Source organism: Scyliorhinus canicula, chromosome 18, assembly GCF_902713615.1.
Source record: "Scyliorhinus canicula chromosome 18, sScyCan1.1, whole genome shotgun sequence".
In the NCBI taxonomy this organism is placed as follows: Eukaryota; Metazoa; Chordata; class Chondrichthyes; order Carcharhiniformes; family Scyliorhinidae; genus Scyliorhinus; species Scyliorhinus canicula.
In genome coordinates this window covers 97071430-97094220 of record NC_052163.1, presented here as the reverse complement: position 1 = coordinate 97094220, position 22791 = coordinate 97071430, and the positions used below count along the sequence as shown (strand labels likewise).

Below are 22791 nucleotides of genomic sequence, written 5' to 3'. Positions count from 1 at the left end.
ACCTTTTTAAACAGAATCTCTTTAATTTGTCTATAGGCTGCCCTCCATCTGGCCACCTCCTGGCTCAGATCCTGGTAGATGTGCAGGACACTGTTGTTCCATGAGAAGCTCTTTGTGCTCTTGGCCCACTGTAGAACCCGCTCCTTGTCCACGAACATATGGAACCTGACCACCATCGCCGGGGGGGGGGGGGGGGGGGGGGGGGTCCTCGTGGCTGCCTCGCCTGCACTCTTGTGTGCCCTGTCCAGCTCCAACGGACACGGGAAGAAATCATCCCCACCAGCTTCTGCAGCATGTCTGCCACATATGCCGTGGCATTCACTCCCTTGGCCCACTCCGGGAGCGCAATGATTCTCAGATTCTGCCGGCGAGACCTGTTTTCCAGGTCCTCCAGCTTGTCCATCAGCCTTGCCTGCTGCTCCTTCAACTTACTAATTTCCATATCCGCTACCATTTGGAAATCCGCCTGCTCTTCCACTGTCTTCTCCAGTGCCTGGATCTTCTTATCCTTTTTAAAAAAAATTTTAGAGTGCCCAATTCATTTTTTCCAATTAAGGGCCAATTTAGCGTGGCCAATCCACCTAGCCTGCACATTTTTGGGTTGTGGGGGTGAAACCCACGCAAACACAGGGAGAATGTGCAAATTCCACACAGTGACCCAGAGCCGGGATTGAACCTGGGATCTCGGCGCCGTGAGGCAGCGATGCTAACCACTGCGCCACCATCCTGCCCTCGGACCTCTTATCCTGAGCATCCAGCCTCTGGTCAAGTCGCTCCACCGCTTTCTGGAGCGGTTCCAAATTATCCCGCTTCAGTGCTGCAAAGCTCTCTTTCATGACCTGCAGCATGTTGTCCAGTGCTGTCTGGACCGTCCTTTCCGTGGTCTGTTCATTGGCCATCTTTCCTCCCACTTGAGCTTCCACACCACCTTTGTTCAGCCCCTTCTTCGCCTGTTTTCGCTCCCTTCTGTTCCTTAAGTCCATACAACTCTATGGATTCAGATCTAGACTGCTATTGTTTTTCACTCCTGTGCTCAAAAGTTCAAAAAGGTCAGGGGAAAAGGTCTTAAAGTCTGACCGGAGCGAGAGCCACCAAATGCGTGACTTACTTCCTCATAGCCGCCACCGGAAGTGATGGTCACTTAACATTAATTCCAAGGTAAGCAAGGGCAATATGGTGGTGCAGTGTTTAGCACTGCTTCCTCACGGCACTGAGGACCCGGGCTCGATCCGGGCCCCGGGTCACTGTCCTTGTGGAGTTTGTACATTCTCTCCGTGTCTGCGTGGGTCCCACCCCCACAACCCTAAGATGTGCAGGGTAGGTGGTTTGGCCATGCTAAATTGCCCCATAATTGGGAAAATATAATTGGGTACTCTAAATTTATTTTTAAAAACTCCAAGCTAAGCCACCCTCTCATGGCATCTTAATATTAACCGGTGGAAGTAGTACCCACTCACGCTCTTTGGATTTCACCACCACTCCTTAGATGCTGCTGTCACGCTTTGTGCTCCTTGGATGATGCCGCCATTGCTCCTCATGCTCCTAATCGCTGTTCGGGTTGCTGCTCGACACTTTATGACCAACAACAGAGGAACTGAGAAAATATAATTGACCAATCAGAATCTGGCTAGTCAGCCTATCAGCAATCAATTTTCAGAGAGGCCAGGTTCTGAATAGCCAATTTGATTTTTTTGCTTTCATAGACATGGAACATACAGTGCAGAAGGAGGCCATTCAGCCCATTGAGTCTGCACCGACCCACTTAAGCCCTCACTTCCACCCTGTCCCCATGACCCAATAACCCCTCGTAACCTTTTTGGCCACTAAGGGCAATTTATCATGGCCAATCCAACTAACCTGCACGTCTTTACTGTGGGAGGAAACCGGAGCACCTGGAGAAAACCAACGCAGACACGGGGAGAACGTGCAGACTCCGCACAGACAGTGACCCAGCAGGGAATCGAACCCGGGACCCTGGCGCTGTGAAGCCACAGTGCTATCCACTTGTGCTACCGTGCTCATTGAATTCTGAATGGCGAACAGCGAAAACAATGGTTTTAGGCATTTTGCGCACCTTGTAACTGTCAATGAGGTGTATTCCATGGTTCCTACAGAACCTCTGGAGGCCTCCCTGGGAACCGCAGATCCCAGTTTGGAAACCCTTGATACAGTGGAACCTCATTATTGCATACCTTTACGCCAGCACAAAATGCATCAGGAGCTGTCTGATGTGATAATGTTGATATTGCAAATTTATTTTTGAAGGAGATTAGATCAAACCAATGTTTCTCATATGAAACAGGTAGACAACTTTTCTAATGTTTCTTTCTTTTTAACTGAGTGAGAAGCAAAATATCAGCTTCCTGACGGAATGAAAGTTGGCTATTAAGTTAGCAGTGGATAGAGGGCAGATCATGTTTGGTGATGGCAAGTGGCAGGAACGTCTTTTCAATATGTTAACACGCATGCTTATTAAAACACAATTTCACCAGATTAAAATGTGCCTTTGAAGAGAAAAAAGATGTGCCTTTGGAATTAAATGCATCGTTCATGAGAAACATCTGCGTTCAGAACAAGTGGTTAAAGGTGGCATTCAATTTAATGTGTTTGGACTGAGTAGGCACTCCTTTTCTTGTATGGGAACTCTATCGAACCTGGAAGAGGAGGCATTGAAGATTGAGATTAGGTGGCAGCGTGAAAGGGGAATAGGGGATGGCTGACCAAGGAAGGGATGGTGTTGGCTATGAAAGGGGAACAGGGCATAGCTGACTGAGTGAGGCAGGGAGGTGACAATCCTACAAAGCCGCATAGGGGACAGAGGGGGAAGTTGAACTACACAGGGAGGTTCAATGTCTACAGACAATAAGTCAAGCATGATTGTGGGGAGATTAAGGGTTATACAGGGAAGGCCATTGGTGAAGTCCTGAGAGTCAAGAGTAACAGAAGGCAGATCGAGGTTGATAGATAAAAGGTTAAAGATGATGGATGGCAACCCAAGGGTAAGGGGGCTGACTGATGGTGATGGAGGGAAGCTCTAGGCCGAATATTAGTTGGTCAAGGGTAATGAAAGGCGAGTAGTGGATCACCGAAAACAGGATAGGGTGATGGAGAGAGGGTTGAAAGTGGTGGAAGGAAGCTCAAAGATGACTGAGGAAGGGTACAGGGTGATGGTTATTGTACAAGTGTCCACAGAAATAGCTATGGCAGATATGGCTGTGACAACACAAGTTCTCTGGAGAAGAGCTTAAGAATGGAGATGTCCTTAGTGGAGTCGGTGAAGCTTCATCTTCAGGTCTTCAGTCTGCCTGCTGGTTCCTCCATTAATGGCCCAGTCATATGTGCCGAGCATGAAGAAACGTCTGTAAGGTAGGCATTTTTGAAAAAAAACAAATTTGACCCATTTTATGGAATGCTCAGTCAGTTAAACCATTCTAAGATGCAATGGTAGAGCTCTCTTTACTCTGTCTTAAACTCGCTCACAATTGCACTGATGCCCTTTCCATTTAATGTACCAGCCATCTTTGGCTTAATTCTTTGAATGAGATTACAAATTTATGTACCAAATTTCAGACAGTTTTATGCTCCCATCTATTGAATGGGGATGAAGACTGACGGGACTTGACAAAGCAGATGCTATGAAGATATTCCCTCTCCTGAAGGAATCTAGAACTGGGGGCACATTTTAAAAATAAGGGGTTTAAGATGAAGATGAGGTGGAATTTCTTTGTTCAGAGAGTCGTGCGACTTTGGAATTCTCTTCCCCAGAGAATTGAGTTAGGTAAAGTTACTCAGATTTCTGATCAACAAGGGAATCAAGGGCAATCTTTTAGTTCCCTCCCCCCCTTACATCAGCGGAAAGGCACACCAGTCCAACCCACCGCAAAAAGGCCACTCCAACACGGAGGGGAAGGGAGAGAAAAACCATTCCGCCCCTCCCAAGAGGAGCACAAGTCAGCCCGAAATAGCACTTGCCCCCCCACCCATATCAGCAGAAAGGCACACCAGCCCAACCCACTGGAATAGGCCACTCCAACACGGAGCACGGCGGAGGAGAGGGAACAGTCCACCCCTCCCAAAACGGGGATAATTCAGCCCGGAATAACCCAGGCAGGGAGTCGAGGGTTACGGGGGACAGGTAGGAAAGTGCAGTCAAGACCACAATCAGATTAGCCAAGCAGGTTCAATAGCACTTGGTTATTTCTTAGGCAATTAACTAAACTAATCATGTAAACCCTCAGTTATCAAGCAAAGGAGGTCTTCATTGTACCATACAGGACCAGATTCATGCAATACAAAAGGCCACGATGTAGTTCCTTGCACTGAGTGGCCAATACTGTGTAATTGGGAGGGGAAAAACATGTTCAACCAGAATACAACATCCAGCCCTTTAAATTGAAACAGGGATTGCAAGATCTAACATCATACGTATGTGAACTCTGATTTTGCCCTGGGAAATTATGTAAATCAATAAATATTCACATCTTCTAAATATTTACAACACACTTACCTGTTATTTTTTTTTACTTTTAGGTCTCACCTGTTAATAGTGGTGGTTTGATTCAGTATTGCTGTCTTTTGATTAGCACTATGAAGCAGCATTTATTAACTGGAGGTCATTTACTGAATTTCAAAGATGAATACTTTTTGTGCCAACTTACGGATGGGCCATAAGAAAATAGTTCTGATAAATGAAATCCATTTCATATCTTATGTGTACAAGGTATCAAATTTTCAATACACTAGCGATCATATGTCTCTAACCACAGACTTTTATACTAATTAGGATTTAATCAGCACAACCAGATTCTTATTGTTTGCACCTGAACCCCTACTTAGTTGAAACCAGTTTTATTTTTCAGTTAATGCTCTTATTAGATTCAAGTGTCGATGTCCTTTGTGTTTTGAGGGTTTCACTTCATGCTCTTTTGCTTCTGTATGGTTAAGATTCATATTTGTAGTATTAATTTACCTTTTGCTTAAATCTTGTACTTCAAAATGATTGTTTTTCACACTTCTCAATTCAGTACTTTTAAAATTGCTCATTTCCTCATGTCTTGTATTAGATTTGTTATTACCCTTACTAAAGAATTTTAGCAAGTATAGGTGTTGCAACTTTTCTCACTTGTCCACTATGCTTAATTATTATGAGGCTGGCTTGGGTTTCCTTTATTTGATCATTTGTTTAATATTATTGCATCTAAGAGTGTATTTTTTAAGGTGAAATATGTTCATGGTTGTCAATATTCTAGTGTTTACATTTTCTTTTATTTTTATAAAAATATATATATATGTGTGTGTTTTCTTTTAAAGTGAGCAGTTTAGATCTCTGTGTGTAGAAAGAAGTGTAGCTTCTGAAATGAGCCTTATAATAGAATAAGAGCTCCCTATTTTTTTTTCAAACAAAAGCATAATATTTACTCTTGTTAGAAGGCACTAAAGACATTATATAGCCACTTCTTTGTAGTTGGGATGTGGTCCATTTGAATTCATAATCTGCGAAGGGAGAATGTAAACCTCAGTTGACTGTCACCACGATGGTTTGAATTCATTCTGTTCACTTTTGGTCATTCTGATAAGATATCTGATTATTTCCTTTTACGATTTTGTTCCTTCTGGGTTTTGTTTTTAAGGTTTTGCAATGTCATCTTCGGACTCGCCAGCTTCTTGGTTAGGGTCTCCTGCTAGTTGCAGTTCCCCAGTGCAAGTAAGAGGACAAGGGCGCCCCTCACGTATTCGGAAGAGAATCGGTACTGAGGATGCTGAAGAATTCCATTGCAATAGTGACCAACAGTAAGTACTCTGTCAGGCTGAATTGTTCCATTTATTGTGGTGTTTGATTTTTTTTTTCTTGAATATATAGAAATAGTCATTAAGTTCTAGCCTTTTCTGCATCAACTCCATTGATCTGCATTTGTTCCACATATCAATAATGCCAAATAAAAAAAAAACACCCTCATCGAAAACCAACTAAATTTCTTTGACCCTGCTAGGCAATCAAACAAGCTCAAGAGATTGTTCTAGTCTTGATAATTCCATGCAGAGAGGTGATTTCTATCCCAACCAGGAATGGGTTCAGATCTCACTTGAAGGAACTCAACAAAATTCATTAACCCGACAAACTAGCAACCTATTCAAGAAGACCACTATTCTATGGGAAAAGAACTGCCGCCTGCTGTCTAATCTAAATCTAGCCTTATAAACTTGTGGCTATACCCCTGGTTATCCCTCACTAATTTAATTAGAACAAACTCAACTCTGAACAAATTTCCTTCTCTTCCCATGTCTTTGAATGGAACTTGATACCCAAGCTGGTTTAAACTGAGAATTAGTCTAGTGGCCCTTGGGCCTTTTTCCAAAACCTTTTAAATAGTGTTCTATCTGAGGCCTGACTAAAGCCTTGCGCAAAGGCAAAATCATATGCTTATCCTTGATACCCATGCATAATAAATTGGTCAATCACAGACCTGAAAGCTTCAGTTGATCTTGCACCCACCACCTTTTTGGGGGGATTGGGGAGAAAAGTGTTCTAGATGTGTGGCATACTAATGACCAACAATGAATATATTACTTCTGCTCCGTCACTGTATGGGAGAATATAAATAGCCCAAAATTATTACGTTCTACTTTTTTTTACTTGGGTAGCCTGGCAAAACAGTGCTATTGCTTTAACATGTGCAATGTCAACAATCTGCAGGTAAAGTTTTCACTTGGGGTAAATAGACCTATATTTAGCATGTTTGGTGCATGCTGGATGTCACAAATATCTCAGATGCCTTATAGTTAACAAAGTACTTTTTAAAACATAGTCACTGTGATGTAGGAAATATGACAGCTAATTGCAGTTGGCAAACTCCTACAAATTGAAACAGCGATGCCATAATCAGATTTTTTCTGTAATATTCGTCTTGAGGAGTAAATATTGACCAATAATAATCCCTGTCAATAGTATGCCACACATCTAGAACACTCCTCCCCATTTCCCAATAACTTTTATTTGTTCGTAACAGCGCTGTGGGATCTTTATGTCTGCCCAAGCAGGCAGATGCAGGCCTGGTTTAACATCTTGGCCAAATGACAGCCTATTTGACAGTGCAGTTCTCCCTTGTACTGTGTGTCAACCTCGTTTTTTTTTTGCTCATGACTTGGGAGTGGCGCTTCAACCCTGAACCTTGAGATTCAGAGGATGGGTGTGCTACCAACTGAGCCAAAACTGATACAGTACATTGGTATTAATTTGCTAAATCTTCTCAGAATTACTTTTGTTTAAAATGAGTGGTTTAATCTCCTTGCATTCTTATCCAAGTGTTTTAATATAATGCCAGACTTGGTCAGATTTAAAGAATAGCCATTTAGTGTCAGCTTAGTAGACCTGCAGACTCCCAGCATACAATGTGAGGATATGGCACTGCAGTAATAATTGACTTAGATTCTTGATGGCAGCTGACTAGCTAATATGTAGACTTCTCAAGTCTTCAGGCTACACCAAAGAGGGCAGGGCAATTCTATGTATGAGCATGTTATATAAAATTAACTTTTTAAAATGAAGTTTGTCTCATTAAAAGCGGAACGTTTTGGATGGATTTCTGGGCATATGAAGCACAATTTTGCACGGTGCAGACAACGCATTTAATTTTCTGGATTTTATTTTTAAGCATTGTGGTTAAAGGGAAGGTACTGGGTCTAAGGTCAAGGAGAAGTATAATATTTTCATATTTATGAAATGAGCCATTAATTGTAACCTTTTGGGAGGTTTACTGATTTGTCCAATTAGAGTTGATGGGGTGGGGGGAAGATGTGGTGGTGAAGGGGAAGTGAGAAGAAGCATAAAAGGCCTTCAAAATATATGCATCGGTTGAAGTGGAAATAAGCTATTTCTCTTTGGGGAATCAAACAAAAGCCTACAGCATTTGCCACAAAATTCAAAGTATTTGAGTAAAATTTATAAAATAGTCTCAAAAGGATGAGCTAAGTGATGATTTTTAAGTGAGGACTTATTCCCCATCTTGTTTTTTACGCAGTAATTCCTGTGACCTGAGTGAGACCAATGATGAATGCTTAGAGTATAATGAATGGATCCCTCCAAATTCTGATAAAATTCAAAAAATAATTGCTCAAGTTGAATTTTACTTATCTGATGAAAACTTGGCAGTGGATAGTTTTCTACTAAAGCACATGAAAAGGAATAAAATGGGTTACATCAGCATTAAACTTCTTACTTCATTCAAAAAGGTAAGTGTTTTGCTATGTAATCAAATCATCTTATTGACATTAATATTTATCTCTTGATGGTATTGAGGGGAAAAAACAGTCGAAATTTGGGCAGGATGATCTAGTTATGCTGTAACATTCAATGATTATGATTCTTATTGTGTTCTTTGTTCTAGTTCTCTTATCCGGCATGTTGGAGCATTTCAGCTGCCTTAGTTGACTGTTTTATTTGGCACTCTAAATGGAATTAAATTAGAAGTGGGCAAATATTAGACAGTAGTATTGCTGTTGTCACTTCTGACTATGCATCTTCAGTTCAAAATTACCAGTTGATACTGTTGAATAGATCTTGGAAAATGGATCATTCCTCTGAGGTGTACAGTCACCATAAATAATTTGCTGTAACTCAGTTTAAAAAGTGGTTAAATAAACCCATTGCCACGGTTTTAACTTTTTCCATAAGTTCTTGAACTTTATCTACAGTGACAGTTTCAATATCTGTCTTTGGTGCTTGTAACAAGCAAACCATGGAGTAAAAACAACCAGCAGGCAGTGGGTAACATCTGTAGATTAGTCTTGGAACCTTCCAGGAAATATCACAAGATTTTATATTTTTATTTTTGTTCCCTGAGTTAGTTTTTTCACATGGTTATAGTTTATTCCCTTCCCCATCCGACAGGAGAGTAAAGGAGGGAGAGGACAGGGGTAGAGGGAGTGTAAGGTCTCAGATGATTGGGCAGAATCTTAAAGACTAAATGATTAATAAAGAGGGATACATTCGATTACAAGAGAATGTAGTAATATTTTTAACAAAGTGAGCGTTAGTCCTTGGCGTGTGCAATAATCATTAGGCTTCAGCAGCGGTTAATTGGAGCTGGACTCTGAGCCTTTGGCTGAATTTTGTCAGGGGTCAATTTTCAATGATGTGACTCATTGAGTGAGGTGCACCATAGTTGCAGTCCAGGTTCCCTGCTAGGCCCACTTTTGTCAATTTACTGCACAAAGGCCTTGGCCAGTACGGAAACAGTAGAGGAGTGCCCAATGTTGGTATGGCAGGTTGAAGCTGAGTGGGCAGGCTGTGGGATCTGTGATGAGGAGGAGGTCTTTAATAGTGTTCTATTTCTGCTGCCATAGTGCCTCTGCTATTATTCCTTTGCATGATGGTCTTAGCCATGCAGGCTGGCATGATGGGAGGCGAGCATTGGGTGGATTGATAAGATCCTTGTGTAGAGGCAAGCTTCCCAGAAGGAAAAAACAATCCAGACCAGTATTTTCTTTTTTCCCTTAAAAGATGTGGCGAACGAGAGAGTTGATGCCTGGGGTCTGATTTTCTAAAACTCCCTAGATTTGGGGAAGATTTCACTAAATAGCAAATGTACTTTACCTCCAAAGTGAGGGAGACAGTAGGAAATTATAGATCAATTAGGTTACATTCTGTCATCGGGAAAACATTAGAAACTATTATTAAAGACAGTATAGCAGGGCACTAGATAATCGGGCAGAATCCACATGGTTTTAAGAGAGGGGAATGCTATAAAGGGAGGGAAATAGCAACATGTACTGTGGATGAATTGTACTTGATTTCCAGAAGGCATTCGTATCATATCATCATGACCTTTGTTAATACTGTCACAAATAGGCTTACGTTAACACTGCAATGAAGTTACTTTGAAAATCCCTTCGTCGCCACACTCCTCCACCTGTTCAGGTACACTGAGGGAGAATTCAGAATGTCCAATTCACTTAACAGCATGGGACTTGTGGGAGGAATCCACACAGACATTGGGAGAACGTGCGACTCCGGTGACCCAAGCTGGGCATCGATCCATTGAGCCTGGTACTGTGAAGCAACAGTGCTAACCACTGTTACCGTGACGCCCAAAGGTTAAATAAAAGTTCATGGTATCCAGGGTAACATGTTGGTATGGACATTGGCTCGAACTGGAAGCAATAGACATAAATGGGTAACTTTCTGGTTGGTAGGATGTAATGAGTGGTGTGCCACATTATGCTGGCGCTTCAACTTTTTTGTCATTTTGTATAAATAAATTGGATGAAGGAACCAAAGGTATGATTGCTAAATTTGATGATACTAAAATAGGAAAGCAAGCTGTGAAATGAAGAGGACGTGAGGCTACAAAGAGATATAGATAGGTTAAGTGAGTGGGCTAAGATCTGACAAATAGAGTACAAAATGGGAAAATGTAATTGTCCATTTTGGCAAGAAAAATAAAGCATATTATCTATATGATGAGAAATTAAGTTCTGAGATGCAGAGGGATCTGGGTGTCCTAGTACATGAATCATCAAGGTTATATGCAAATACAGCAAGTAATTAGTAAAGCTAATAGAATGTTTTTGTGAGGGGAATTGATTACAAGCGTACAGAGGTTATGCTTCAGTTGCACAGGGGTGAGGCCACTTCTGGAGTACTGTGTACAGTATTGGTCTCTTTATTTAAGGATGGATGCAAATATATTGGAAGCAGTTTCAAAAAGTATTACTAGATTAATACCTGGAATTGGTGTCTTGTGAGGGAAGGTTGCACAGACTAGGCTTGTATCCACTGGGGTTAGGAGAGTAAGGCAACTTGATTTAATTTTTTTTTAAATTCATGTGATGTGGACATGTCAGTATTTATTGCTCATCCCTAATTGCCATGGAGAAGGTGGTGCTGAACTCACCTTTTTAACAGCAGTCTCATTAAAACCAAGGAGGGGGGTTGGAAACCATAGGTATCAATGCAAAACCAATATAGCATATAATACCAACATAGCAACAAATAAGACAAAATGAGTCAGGGTCTCCCACTAATACAAGATTTGTTTGCATCAAGCAGCATACAGTCAATAAGAGTTGCATCATACCTATAGCTTTAGAACAGAACTAATAGAGGAATAAGAAACCTAGAGAACCCCAGAGCTAATGAGAATTGCGCTGACGCCCACAGTATAATCAAACACCATTCCAGGCCCAGGATAGAGCAGACAACCATAGTATAGCTGCAAGACAATACGGAGAGGACCGAGGTCCACAAGTCCAAGAATATTAGGGCAGCACGGTAGCACAGTTGCTTCACAGGTCCCAGGTTCGATTCCGGCTTGGGTCACTGTCTGTGTGGAGTCTGCACGTTCTACTCGTGGTCTGTGTGGTTTCTTTTCCACAGTCCAAAGATGTGCGGGTTAAGTGGATTGGTTATGCTAAATTGACCTTGGTGTCCAAAAAGGTTCGGTTGGGTTACGGGGATAGGTTGGAAGTAGGGGCTTAAATGGGGTGCTCTTTCCAAGGGCTGGTGCAGACTCGATGGGCCGAATGGCCTCCTTCTGTACTGTAAATTCTATGAAAATCTTAGGTCTCCCATTGAAGATAAGGAGTAAGAAATGAGCATCAAGCAAAAGACGCCCATCCACTGGGTCTCTGGTCCAAGGGACGAACAGGCCACCGGACCATCAAACAATGGCACACCCCTTCCAGTGGGGAGGGAAAACACACCCAAATAGTCACCAGGCTCAAGGCCAAGAAGGATATCAAAAGCACCCAATTGCCTCCAGCAGGATGGATGGGGAGCTGCATTATTTCCCCCCCCCCCCCCCAAGATGGGAGGAGAAAAGGCTGGCATGATGCCAAATCACAGAACTATCATCCCAGAAAAGATACTCGGAGCCAACCTTGTCCTCAGTAATGTTCCACCAGCAACAAAAACAGTTGGAGGCAGAACCGTTTCAGGAGAAAAGACTGACTTCAAGTCTGGAGTAAACAAATCTAACCTATTCCTCATCAGGATAACAAGGAGTCTGCCTGTGCTTTCTAAAGCATGGAGAAAAAAGAGAAAAACAAAAGGAAAACAAACCTAAACAGCTTAGCTCTAACTAGAAGGAACCTTCCTCAATCAGATTGAGGACAAACTATTACGACCCCAACAGTTGCTAGGATACTGAACAGAAAACCCAATGCTTTATTTTGTGAGACTGTGAAGAAAGAATACTCCATTGAACAAATAAATAAGGGAATGGTATATTAAAACAAACTTTCTTACAAACAGAATATTCTTACCAAATACAGTGACTATGATGCACTCTTTATTCCCATTTAAACAAGGAAACAACCATCTCGGCTCTCAGTCCACCTTAAATACCAATGGCATAGAGGAATACTTGCTTTACCGAGAAAGAGATTTCTTGACATTGCTTTACAGAAAAGATCTAATTCCAGTCAGATTCGCAACAAAAACTCTGGCTGTATGTCTTCAAAAGCTTTTTCAACCATTTTTGTTTTGGCTCGGACAAGACTGCATTGTTTTACTGCTAATCTATTTTTAACTAAATTGCAGAGAGCAAAACCTGACCTGTGATCCCAGCTTCATCCAGATCTGATCTGAAAATGCTTTCTCAAAAAGCCTGATGCCTTGGTTCCACCCAGCAATAACATCATCTCATCAAGCTGAAAACTAATTACCTCCCCAGGGAATCCCCTTAACACCAAATTGCACTAGCCCAAGCATTTTACCATTGTTCATTGCATGTCTGGCTCCTGAAAGCTTTGTTGCCTTTCAACCTAATGACTGCAGCAGTCAAACACTCTAACCCAGGCTTTTAACCCTTACCTCACCACTACTTAAAGAATATCTATGATAATCTATGATAATATATCTGAAATCTCTACGTTCACCACAAAGCTAATTTTGCTCTACTTTACTCATCATCTTCCTTCTCGGTGAGACTTGGGTGAGGGGGGAGGTGCGAGGAAAGCGACAGAATCACCCCCCCCCCCCCTTCCCTTCAAGGATTATCAGGCCATGTAAAACCCAAATACGTTTATGCATCAACATTCCACTAAACAGTACTCACCTCCACATCATTCACTTCCTGGTAAACGGAACTTCAAGCAGGCAACAGCATGATCAACAAGAGGAAAGTCCAGGATAACAACAGGGATGCAGAAATTCAAGGCCGTCCTCAGGATAAAGACTTCTTCACTGGGGCACAAAGATGGCTAAGATCACGATCAACAAGCACTGAACAGAATCTCTCGAGGATATTATACAAGACACCACTTCCACCATGCCAGCTTGTGTTTCTATATCCATGGCCGCCACAAACAAGCAAAGATTTAAACATTTTAACTTGGCTCTGCCTTTGAAAAACATCGGCCAGCACATGTATGAACCAGAAAAGACAAAAAAAATGTGCACATCGATGCAAGGACTGATTAAAAGAGAAGCGGGGCCAGAGCTGAAAAAAGTTGGAAATATAGTATGAATGCAGCCCTGAGAAATAACGTGCCATGCAAAAATCAGACTGGCTTTTGGCAGCAGGATTCTTAAAATAGAGAGTCCTTGGGTGGGATTCTCCCGTACCCAGCGTGGGGTCCCGGCGGGACGGAGTGGCGTGAACCACTCCGGCGTTGGGCTGCACCTTCAGTAGCTAAGCCTCCGCCAGTCGGCGCATGTGTGGGAGCGCCAGCATGTGCTGGCGTCATCCCCATGCCTGCGCGGGAGGGTTCGTCTCCGCATCGGTCATCGCGCGGTGGACCACCGCGGCCGATGCGGAGGAATAGAGTGCCCCCACGGCACAGGCCCGCCCATGGATTGGTGGGCCCCGACCGCAGGCTAGGCCACCATGGGGGCAACCCCCCCCCGCCCCCGGATCCCGCCCGCGCCACTAGGTCTCGCCGGTAAGGGACCTACTCTAATTTACGCCGGCGGGACCGGCTACAGGTGGGCGGTAACTCGGCCCACCGCAGGCCGGAGAATTCAGGCGGCCCCGGTGCCCATTGCCTTGTGCTGGACCCCGCTATTCTCCAAGGCGGGTGACGCGACTCACGCCAGCCGGATTTTGGCGGCGGGAGAATTGGGAGGACGGCGGGGGCAGGATTCATGCCGACCCCCGGCGATACTCCCACCCGGCGGGGGGGGGGGGGGGGGGGGTCCCGCCCCTTATTTAATGGCAGAACCGAAAGATCAGGTGCAGTATTGTCCCAACCCTGCACCGGGCCAGAGAATCCCCATGAGCGGGCCACGCCGGCACGCGATTCTCCGCCGTGTGGAGAATCCGCATCATTGGCGCCAGCATGGTTGGCGTGGTGCCAGTTGCAGGCCGCTCCACGCGGCCGATTTGCCGACTCCAAGCAGCCGTAGGAAAGGAGCAGAGTCCCGCCGGCACCGTTTTAGCCTGCACTGGGCCGGTGGGACCCAGCGTGTAAGGGTCGGGTGGCGGCCTGTGAATTGGGAGGGTGTCCAACCCCAGGGGGGCCTCCGATGTGGCCTGGCCCGCGATTGGGACCCATTAATTGGCAGGCTGGCCTCTGTGGTTGGGGGCCTCCTTTCCCACGCACAGGTCCCTGTAGCCCTGCGCCATGTTGCATCGGGGCCGGCGCGTTGAAGGAGGCCACTGCGCATGTCTTCGCTGGCGCAACTGCGCATGCGCGGATCCCGTGGCGCCCAGTTCATGCTGGGATCTGCAGCTGGAGCAGCGCAAACCACTCCAGTGCCGTGCGGGCCACCTCCTAGGGAACAGAATTAGACGTGGGAGAGGCCCATTCACGCCGCCTTAAAACGTGACTGCGTTTACGACGGCATGGACACTCTGCCGCGGGATTAGAGAATTCCGCCCCAGACTTTTATATTTGTCAATTAAATATCACAGTATTGCTATAGTTCAGTAATCCATCTTTTAAAATGTTCCAGAACCTCCACTATGTATATATTTTGCCACTTTTGCTTCCACTGGTTATCATTAAACTCAGAGCTACCAGACTCTTCAACCCTCCTAATAATAACTTAATCAAGGCCCCGGGTCACTGTCCATGTGGAGTTTGCACCTTCTCCCCGGGGTCACAACCCAAAAATGTGCAGGATAGGTGCACACCATTGGATTGGCCACACTAAATTGCCCCTTTATAGTTGGAAAACAATAATTGGGTACTTTAAATACCATTTTTTAAAAACTTTAATCCACATCTTAAAATTACTGTGCATTTCTAACCTATTGTTTGCCTTACAGGTGAAATGTTTGACTAAGGACTGGAAGGTGACCGCTTATGCGTTGAATTATTCTAAATTACTAGAAATCAATCAAGAAGGAACAAAGATTCGGCGAAAAAATCCAGTACCTGAATTCCTCCTCTCTGTCCCACCAAGTAAACGTATACTGGCATGGGACCTTTACAAGGATTCTCCAGGGAATAATAGTGAAATACATGGCCATGTAAACATCATGGAAACAGCAATGAAAATCTTTAGTGTTCATGGTTCAATCAGTTCAATTCGCATCTTGCAACCAGGTAGGGAAATTCCTGCTGAACTGAAAAAGTATACACTGAAGTATCCAGAAGTTGGAACCAAGATTTGCATTTTGGTTGAGTATGAATATTATGAAGGTGCCAAAAAGGCTTACGAAGAACTTGGCAAAAAGCATTGCCACAATGGTGAAAATCTTAAAGTTGTCATACTGACAGGAAAAGGTACCAAAAAAATAAATAGCATAGATACAGATGAATCTGACGATTTAAAAAAATCAAACCCCAAAAAGCCTTCAAAACGGCCAGCAAAGTTAGAGCAGATGCAATATCCAATGGGAGAGTTTATTTACAGTTCTTCAGAATCTGATGGTGCTCATTCACCTGCTTATGTCCAAAGATATTTGCAGCATAAAATATGTGATGCCGATAACTGCAGTAGCCAAATATCAAGCACAACTTCTTTGTCCCACTCGTGGAGTGACCATTACTGCGGGCAGTGCATTTCCCGCAGAAGCTTAGTTTATCACCATCTATCACCCCTTGCAGATTTTGTGGCACAAGAAGTTTGGCCCAGTCCAGGTACAAGTCCAGAGTTTACTAAGAAATTCCATGACCATTTGGCGGATAGTGGAAATTGTTCCGGAAGTCCCTGGGTGCAAAGACGTAAGCTAGCTGCCAGTCAGGCTACCTCTCTAGAAATCAACCAAACACCATATAAGCAGTCAGTAAGGAAGCATCAAAATGGCACAGGTCTTCCTTCAAGACTGGTCCGTCTTCCTTTTGGCCCAGATGGCACTAAAGGTTTTCATAACAGCATTGGAAGAGGGAGGATAGTACTAAGGCACTGACCTTCTATTCAAAACTAACATCTTGAAAAAAGATTTAATGGCCACTTATGATAGATGAGTGAGGGATTCACAATATAGTTTGCAGGAACTGCAATGTACGGCACAACATTCTTTGTAATTCAGTACTTTATCACTCATGTACCAACAAAAGTTGAAATTTTCTTCCTGTAGCAAGAAGGTGCTTTACAGAAATTATGTATATTTTTTATGGCAACTAGTGTAGCTGTGGTTACTAAAGCCATTACTATCTATTTGTTATGCTGTGCAGAAAATGGAATGAAGTGTGTATAAAGTACTTGGAGTACGCAAAGAAACTTAGAAAAAATTATTACACTATAGGGTTGATTGGTGTACATGTGACATTTCCTTCATCGTTGCTGATTAATAAATAAATGCATATTGGAGTGCATTGTTTTAGAATTATTGACACTACAGTGAACATCACTTTCAGCAGCCATAATAAGTGGCTGTAGTGGATGGTGCATAATCAATGGACACGAAACGTAGATGAGATCCAAACGATAGGCTTTAATGCACAAGATGTGTGCCCGGCAGCAGACGTACAGAAGAAAGGCCGACTGCCAGGAAGCATGGGTTCTTATATTCCGCCTTGTAGGCGGAGCTACCTACCTCTCAGCCAATCGGCTGAGACACATGACTTCCTCAGCCAATCGGCTGAGAGGCACATGACTTACCCGGGCCAATGGGCAGCGAGTCCTCTGCAGCAATAGCAGCTCACTTCCAAGGTACTGTAATACCCCTAGTCATACTACCACAGTGGGAAAATGTTACACACTGCTACATCCCAAGAATGAATCCCAGTTGTGACCTTCATCTGATCCTATAGTCTATATATGATGCTCCAACAGACATCATTAGATAGATATTAAAGATTACTTGACCAATTTTGGCCCAGTCATTCAGAAAATGCCTGCTTGCCTCCTTCTCATACCCACCACCCAAATGATTTTCCATTACCTGTTTGCAACCAATGTACATCATAGTGTAGCAGCAGTATTCACTCCTTGATGTCTGCCAAGAGTGTGGTCCTCCAAGTCATTGGTGAATATATCAGCTAGTTTCAGTGTTTTCCTCCCAGAGGAAATCATTTGATTATAACCAGCATCAGAAGATTAAGTAAATTAATTGTTGATGGGGAGGTGATAGTGGAGTGGTAATGCCACTGGACTAGAATTTCAGAGGCCCAGGCTTTGGGGACACAGGTTCAAATCCTGCCATGGCGCTGGTTGCATTTAATAAATCTGGAATAAAAAGCTAGCTTCATGGTGACCACGAGATAAAAATCTGCTTCACGGAGATCAAGCAGGGAAGGGAATCCACTGTTTGTCATGATATGTAGACATGCACATAATGCGATACAGACAGGCAGCTAATGAACATAGAGAACAGGACTTAACCATACAGACAGGCTAATGAACACCGTACAGGACATAACCAGGCAGACACTTGGGAGTGGTTTCCCACTATAAAAAGCACGAGGCACTCACACTCCGCTTCTTTCCACTGGGGACATCTACAGAGTGAGTCAGGGTGTATATATCACATAACACCTCCAGAACGTGGTTAAGAGCTAGTCTGGTTCAGTCAGACAGAGTAATCACACTTGGGTTAGCAGAGAGTCGAACTCAAGAGAACTGTGCTAACTGTGTGACAGGTTCAATAAATCAGATTGAACTAACATCAAGGTCTGGAGTATCTTTTGGTTAAAGCTGCATCCAGTTGCAGCCAGTGTTATCTCAGTGTGCTTAACACAACACTGTTGTTTACCTGGTCAGGCCAACTTGTGACTCCAAATCCAGGGCAATGTGGCTGACCTTCAGAAATAGCCTGGCAAAGGGCTCTGTTGTATCGAATTGCTATGAAGTCAAAGGATTGAAACTGGAGAGCAGTCAAAGACGTGAAACTGCATTGACCATCTGACATCGACCTAGGCACCAGAAACAAAGTCAAACACACCTTGTCAATATTGCAAATTCTCCTTACTAGCACCTGGGGCTTGTGCAAAATTTAGGAGACCTGCACCACAAATTAGTCAACCAACACCTCCTGGTCGTACTCTCATTAATTACATCTATGGGTTGATTCTGGAACCCAATAACATGGAAGGAAATATCCATCTGGTTAGCGCTTCCTTTTCCCCCACCCCCTCCTTTCAGTTAATAAATCAACATTCTATGTTGAACATGACTGCATCGGGATTGAGGTTCGTGCCTCGTGGCATTGGGACAATGCCAATGCATCATTAAGACCCAGCATCCAATTACTGGGCCAGGCACCATATTCTCCAGGCCCGCACGATTCTATGGTCCTCTGGGCCAGAAATCACATGGGTGAGAATTACTGCTGGTACTGGCAAGCATGTATTTGACGCCGTGTATTTCCCAGATGAGTGTTAAAGCAGCGCTGATTTTTTTTCATTGCCTCTGTCTGGACTGCTCTCTAACCTCCAGACAGGAGTCTCTTTTCTGGGGGGCTTCCGGACAGGGGTCTCTTTTCTGGGGGCCTTCTTTATTTAAGGAATAGGGTCACCCCCCCTCTACTGGGGGAGTGATCCTGGGGGGCCAGATTGAGCATGTGGGGTAAAGGTGTTGCTTGCTACTCTGTATTGGTTGGACATTAAAAAGCATTTGGTTTACTAAGATACCGCAGTCTCTTTCAATTTCATCCTTTGCTATTTCAATGATATTGTGTGTGTTGCCTGTGTTCCTCCATTATGTGCAATAGAATTATTGACCACCTTAAAAGAATTTTTATCACAAATTATTTATTTGCACATACACAATTAAAATATGTATTTATTGTATTGGACTGAACTTCAAAACATCACCATAAAGTCAAATTGAGCATTCACTGGTCTTCAATCCCTAGTCGCTTTTTCATTGTAGCAGACATTGAAACTGTACAGAATTCCTGAACTGCTTCTAAAGCTGCAGAATCAGCAATTCTACACTTCTTAGAGATGGGGTGTGGGATCATATCTGTAGAATGTCGCTTTTCCTTTTTGACAGAGTCGAGAACTATTTTTGTGGCAATATCAGTTCCTGGAGATGACTCTCCAGGTCTTGGTAAGGTAATCACACCCGAGTTGCAACTGTTCTCTTTTATGGTATTATAAAATGGTATATGTGAATTCCAGTTTGATATTTCATCATTGAACAGACCATAAATGCTAACACTGTAAAAAAAATCCATTGTTGTGATTATGTCTGCAATCTCAGGTACTTCATAATCCGAGGATATCAGCTCCTTGGGCAGTGCTAGAAGTCCCATGCTATCTTCTAAACTTTTCTCAAATGTCAGAGACAGGTCAGATATTTCACCCCAAGGAATCTCCATGGCATTTGTAACATCTTCAGCTGTGTTTTCTTCTTTATTATCCTGGCTGATCTTGCTATCTGTTCGGTATTCATTTAAATCTGCACTACTAGAAAGTTTTCCTGACATTACTACAGGTGAATTGTTCAGTGATGTATTATGAAAGGGGATACAATCAAACATCTTCATGGCATCTTCTAATGAAACCTCATCAGGCAGTGCATCTGACACTTGAGCATCTGGACTTGCAGAATCCTTGTTTGCTGTCTTTTCATTAGAAATAAGTTCGTGTAACTCTTCTTCACTCACTGCATCCAGTGCGGCAAGCATTTGCTCCTCATCGTCCATTAATTGAGTTTTATTACAGGTTGCAGAAACTATACAATTTTGCTTTTCATGTTCAACATTAACAGTAGGGCTGAAGTTTGGGATCCGTTGATCAGAAGAACTTTCCTGAGCTGGCATATCTACAGGCAGTGGGCTTGCCTTACTCTTTGTATCCTCGGACTTCAAAGCTTTCGGAGGTTGATTGTTTTGCTTTTGTCTTGGGTTATGATGCTGTTGTAATTGAACCTGATGTTGTCTCAAATCATTTTGAAACCTTGCAGGAACATGGGACATATGAGTTTTACCATTAAAAGGAAATAATGGACCGGAATATGCAACTTGATTTCTTCCCGAATGTAACATTGGAGTTTGCTGATAATAGACTTGGGGTGGTTGGTAAATGGTACTGTTTTGGTCAGAAGGGGAACAATATAGTGGGGAAAGGTATTGCAAGTCAGGATGTGTTGGGATTGGTGCTGCTGTGTTTAAAATAAAGTTATGACTATAATATGGTGAAGCAAGTCGGGGTGGCAATTCACAGTGGGTTCCATTATTCCCAATATTGTGTATTCTGGGGTCATAAAGACAGCCACATGGAGCTACATGGAATCCTGTAAAACAAAATTCAAAAATCTGCTTTACACTTTTGTAAATAAACATTTTTGCAGTGCTTAAAACTATAGAGCATATTTCACGTACATCCAAAAGCCCTTTAAAGCCAATACAGTACATTTTGAAGTGTAGTCACTAATGTAGGAATGCAGCAGCTAATTTGTTCACAGCAAGCTCTCAAACAGCAATATGATAATGGGCAGACATTCTGTTTTTTGTAATATTGAATGAGGGAGTGGCCAGGACAGTAGGAAGAATCCAATGTTCTTGCTTGAAATATTTCTGTGGGATCTTTTATGTTCACCCAAGAGGGCCTCTGTTTAACATTGCATCTAAAAGGCAGTAGTGCTCCCTCAAACTCATATCGTCTTAAGATTTTTGTGCGCTCAAGTCCTGGAGTGGGATTTTAACCCATAACTTCTGATTTGAAGATGTGTTACCAGCTGAGCTACAGAAAACATATGGTGTATATATTTATACGGTTAGCTAGCTCTACTTGAAAGTTACAAATACTTATTTGCTCTTTTGATAAATGTATGCATTACAGATACTTATCAAATGATAATTATCTTAACATATAGGGAAGACAATTAGACTGATTTTCAACCGTAACACAGTTGCCTACTTAGTGAGGAGAGGCCGAGATGTTTTCATGACCAGCCTTCACATTAATCTGATTGACAGGTCACCAGCCGTCAATGGGCAGGCATCTCCTAGATCAGGGAAATGAGAAATCCTGAGGTTTCTCTGCAGGGACAGGATGGATGGAGCACATGAACCAGCAGCAAGTGGAATTTGTTGCTGAATGAGGAGAATCGTTCATGATCCTTTTCGGTCCAAACATCAGTAACACAGGCTTTTTTTTTATGTTGCAGAATTTATGGAACAGCCTACAGTAGCCTTCTATGTCATGCATCAGTGAGTGGAACCTACACATGTAGTATACATGTGTTACCTATTTGTAACAATAACCGTTTGTATTTGTACTGTGCTTTAAGAAATAAAACACTCAATGCACAAAACGAAGTATGACACTGATGCACAAAAGGAGATATTAAGGCAGATTACCAAAAGCTTGGTCAAAAAGGTAGAATTTAACTAGTGTCTTGAAGGAGCAAGGCAAGAGGTTTAGGGATGGTATTCCAGAGCTTGGAGCCTAGTCAATGAAGGCGTGGCCGCTAATGTTGGAGTGATTTTGGGATGAATTAGAAAAGCATTTCCCTGAGGGATGGGGTGATTGCAGGGTTAAGGAGAGGTGAGACCATGGAGGAATTTAAAAATAAGGCTGAGAATTTTAAAATCAACTCATTGCTTTACCAGTAGCCAATGTAAGTCAGCAAGCACCAATATAATGAGACTCGGGTGTGTGTTGAGGACATCCAAATTCTGCTGTCCTTGTCTTAAGTTCACAAAAGTGCAGAATCTGGGAGAGCAACTTGGAATACATTGGGATAGTCAAATCCAGAGGTAACGCAGGCATGAATTAAGGTTTCGACAAGAGATGAGCTGAGCCACTAGTGACGTCAACGATGATACGGAGGAAATGGTATAAATATGAAGTCAGAAGTTCACCTTCATCAAATTTGACACAAGTTGTGAACAGATTGACTTAATCTGACATGTTGAGGTCCTACAAATAATGTAGCACCTCAGCTGAATTCAGAAATTGTATTTGGCTGGCCCTGGTCAGTTTGCGATTTTAGCTTAATCTAGCTACTTCCCCCAATTTGCAGGAAAAGCAGACAGTGGCAGTTGAAAATCAACCCTTATGCACTTCAGCCTCAACTATTCCAATGCACATTAGCTCCCGGTCAAGCAACGTCTTAATTTTAAAATTTGTATCTTTGTTTTCAAATATTTTCATGGTCTCACCCCCGCCATGGCCTCATCCCCTACCTATCTCTGTAATCATCTCCAGCACACAAAGGTGATATCTGTGCTCCTCTAATTCTGGACTCTTGATGTATCCCCAATTTTTATTGCTCTACCAATAATGACCATAACCTGGGCTCCAAGTTCTGGGTTACTCTTTCTACACCTTGCTGCTTCACTTTCTTCCATTCAAGATACTCTTAAAACTACCTCTTTTTGACCAAACTTTTGTTCATCTGACCTAACCTACTTCAGAAAATGGAGATTCTGACCAAATACTGCTAAGATCCTCATTTCACACCTGAACAATCAGTCCAGGGAAGACCTTTGTGTCGGGTTCTGCGGCACA

At 43.0% G+C, this 22791-nt stretch overlaps 2 protein-coding genes across 2 annotated transcripts in view; one reads left to right on the top strand and one right to left on the bottom strand.

Annotated features, from left to right (window-relative positions):
- The first annotated feature begins 4028 nt into the window (after positions 1-4028).
- LOC119953485 (la-related protein 6-like) lies at positions 4029-16712 on the top strand. Its single transcript, XM_038777816.1, has 4 exons — positions 4029-4135; positions 5631-5790; positions 8019-8229; positions 15210-16712. Exons 2-4 carry the CDS (start codon positions 5639-5641, stop codon positions 16293-16295), a joined length of 1449 nt encoding a protein of 482 aa, XP_038633744.1. The 5' UTR covers positions 4029-4135; positions 5631-5638; the 3' UTR covers positions 16296-16712.
- Positions 16713-19130: 2418 nt separating this feature from the next.
- The window catches only part of LOC119953498, a 49847-nt gene continuing 46186 nt past the window's right edge, over positions 19131-22791 (bottom strand). Inside the window, exon 2 of the mRNA XM_038777840.1 lies at positions 19131-20569. Coding sequence (XP_038633768.1) covers positions 19164-20569 — 1406 coding nt within the window. The 3' untranslated portion in view covers positions 19131-19163. The remainder of the gene's footprint in view (positions 20570-22791) is intronic.

Bases quoted from the DNA above. Each gene is read 5' to 3' on its own strand.
- LOC119953485 (XM_038777816.1), top strand. From the start codon at position 5,639: ATGTCATCTTCGGACTCGCCAGCTTCTTGGTTAGGGTCTCCTGCTAGT. The intron at 5,791-8,018 runs GTAAGTACTCTG...TTTTTTACGCAG, and splicing joins CATTGCAATAGTGACCAACA to TAATTCCTGTGACCTGAGTG. The intron at 8,230-15,209 runs GTAAGTGTTTTG...TTTGCCTTACAG, and splicing joins TTCTTACTTCATTCAAAAAG to GTGAAATGTTTGACTAAGGA.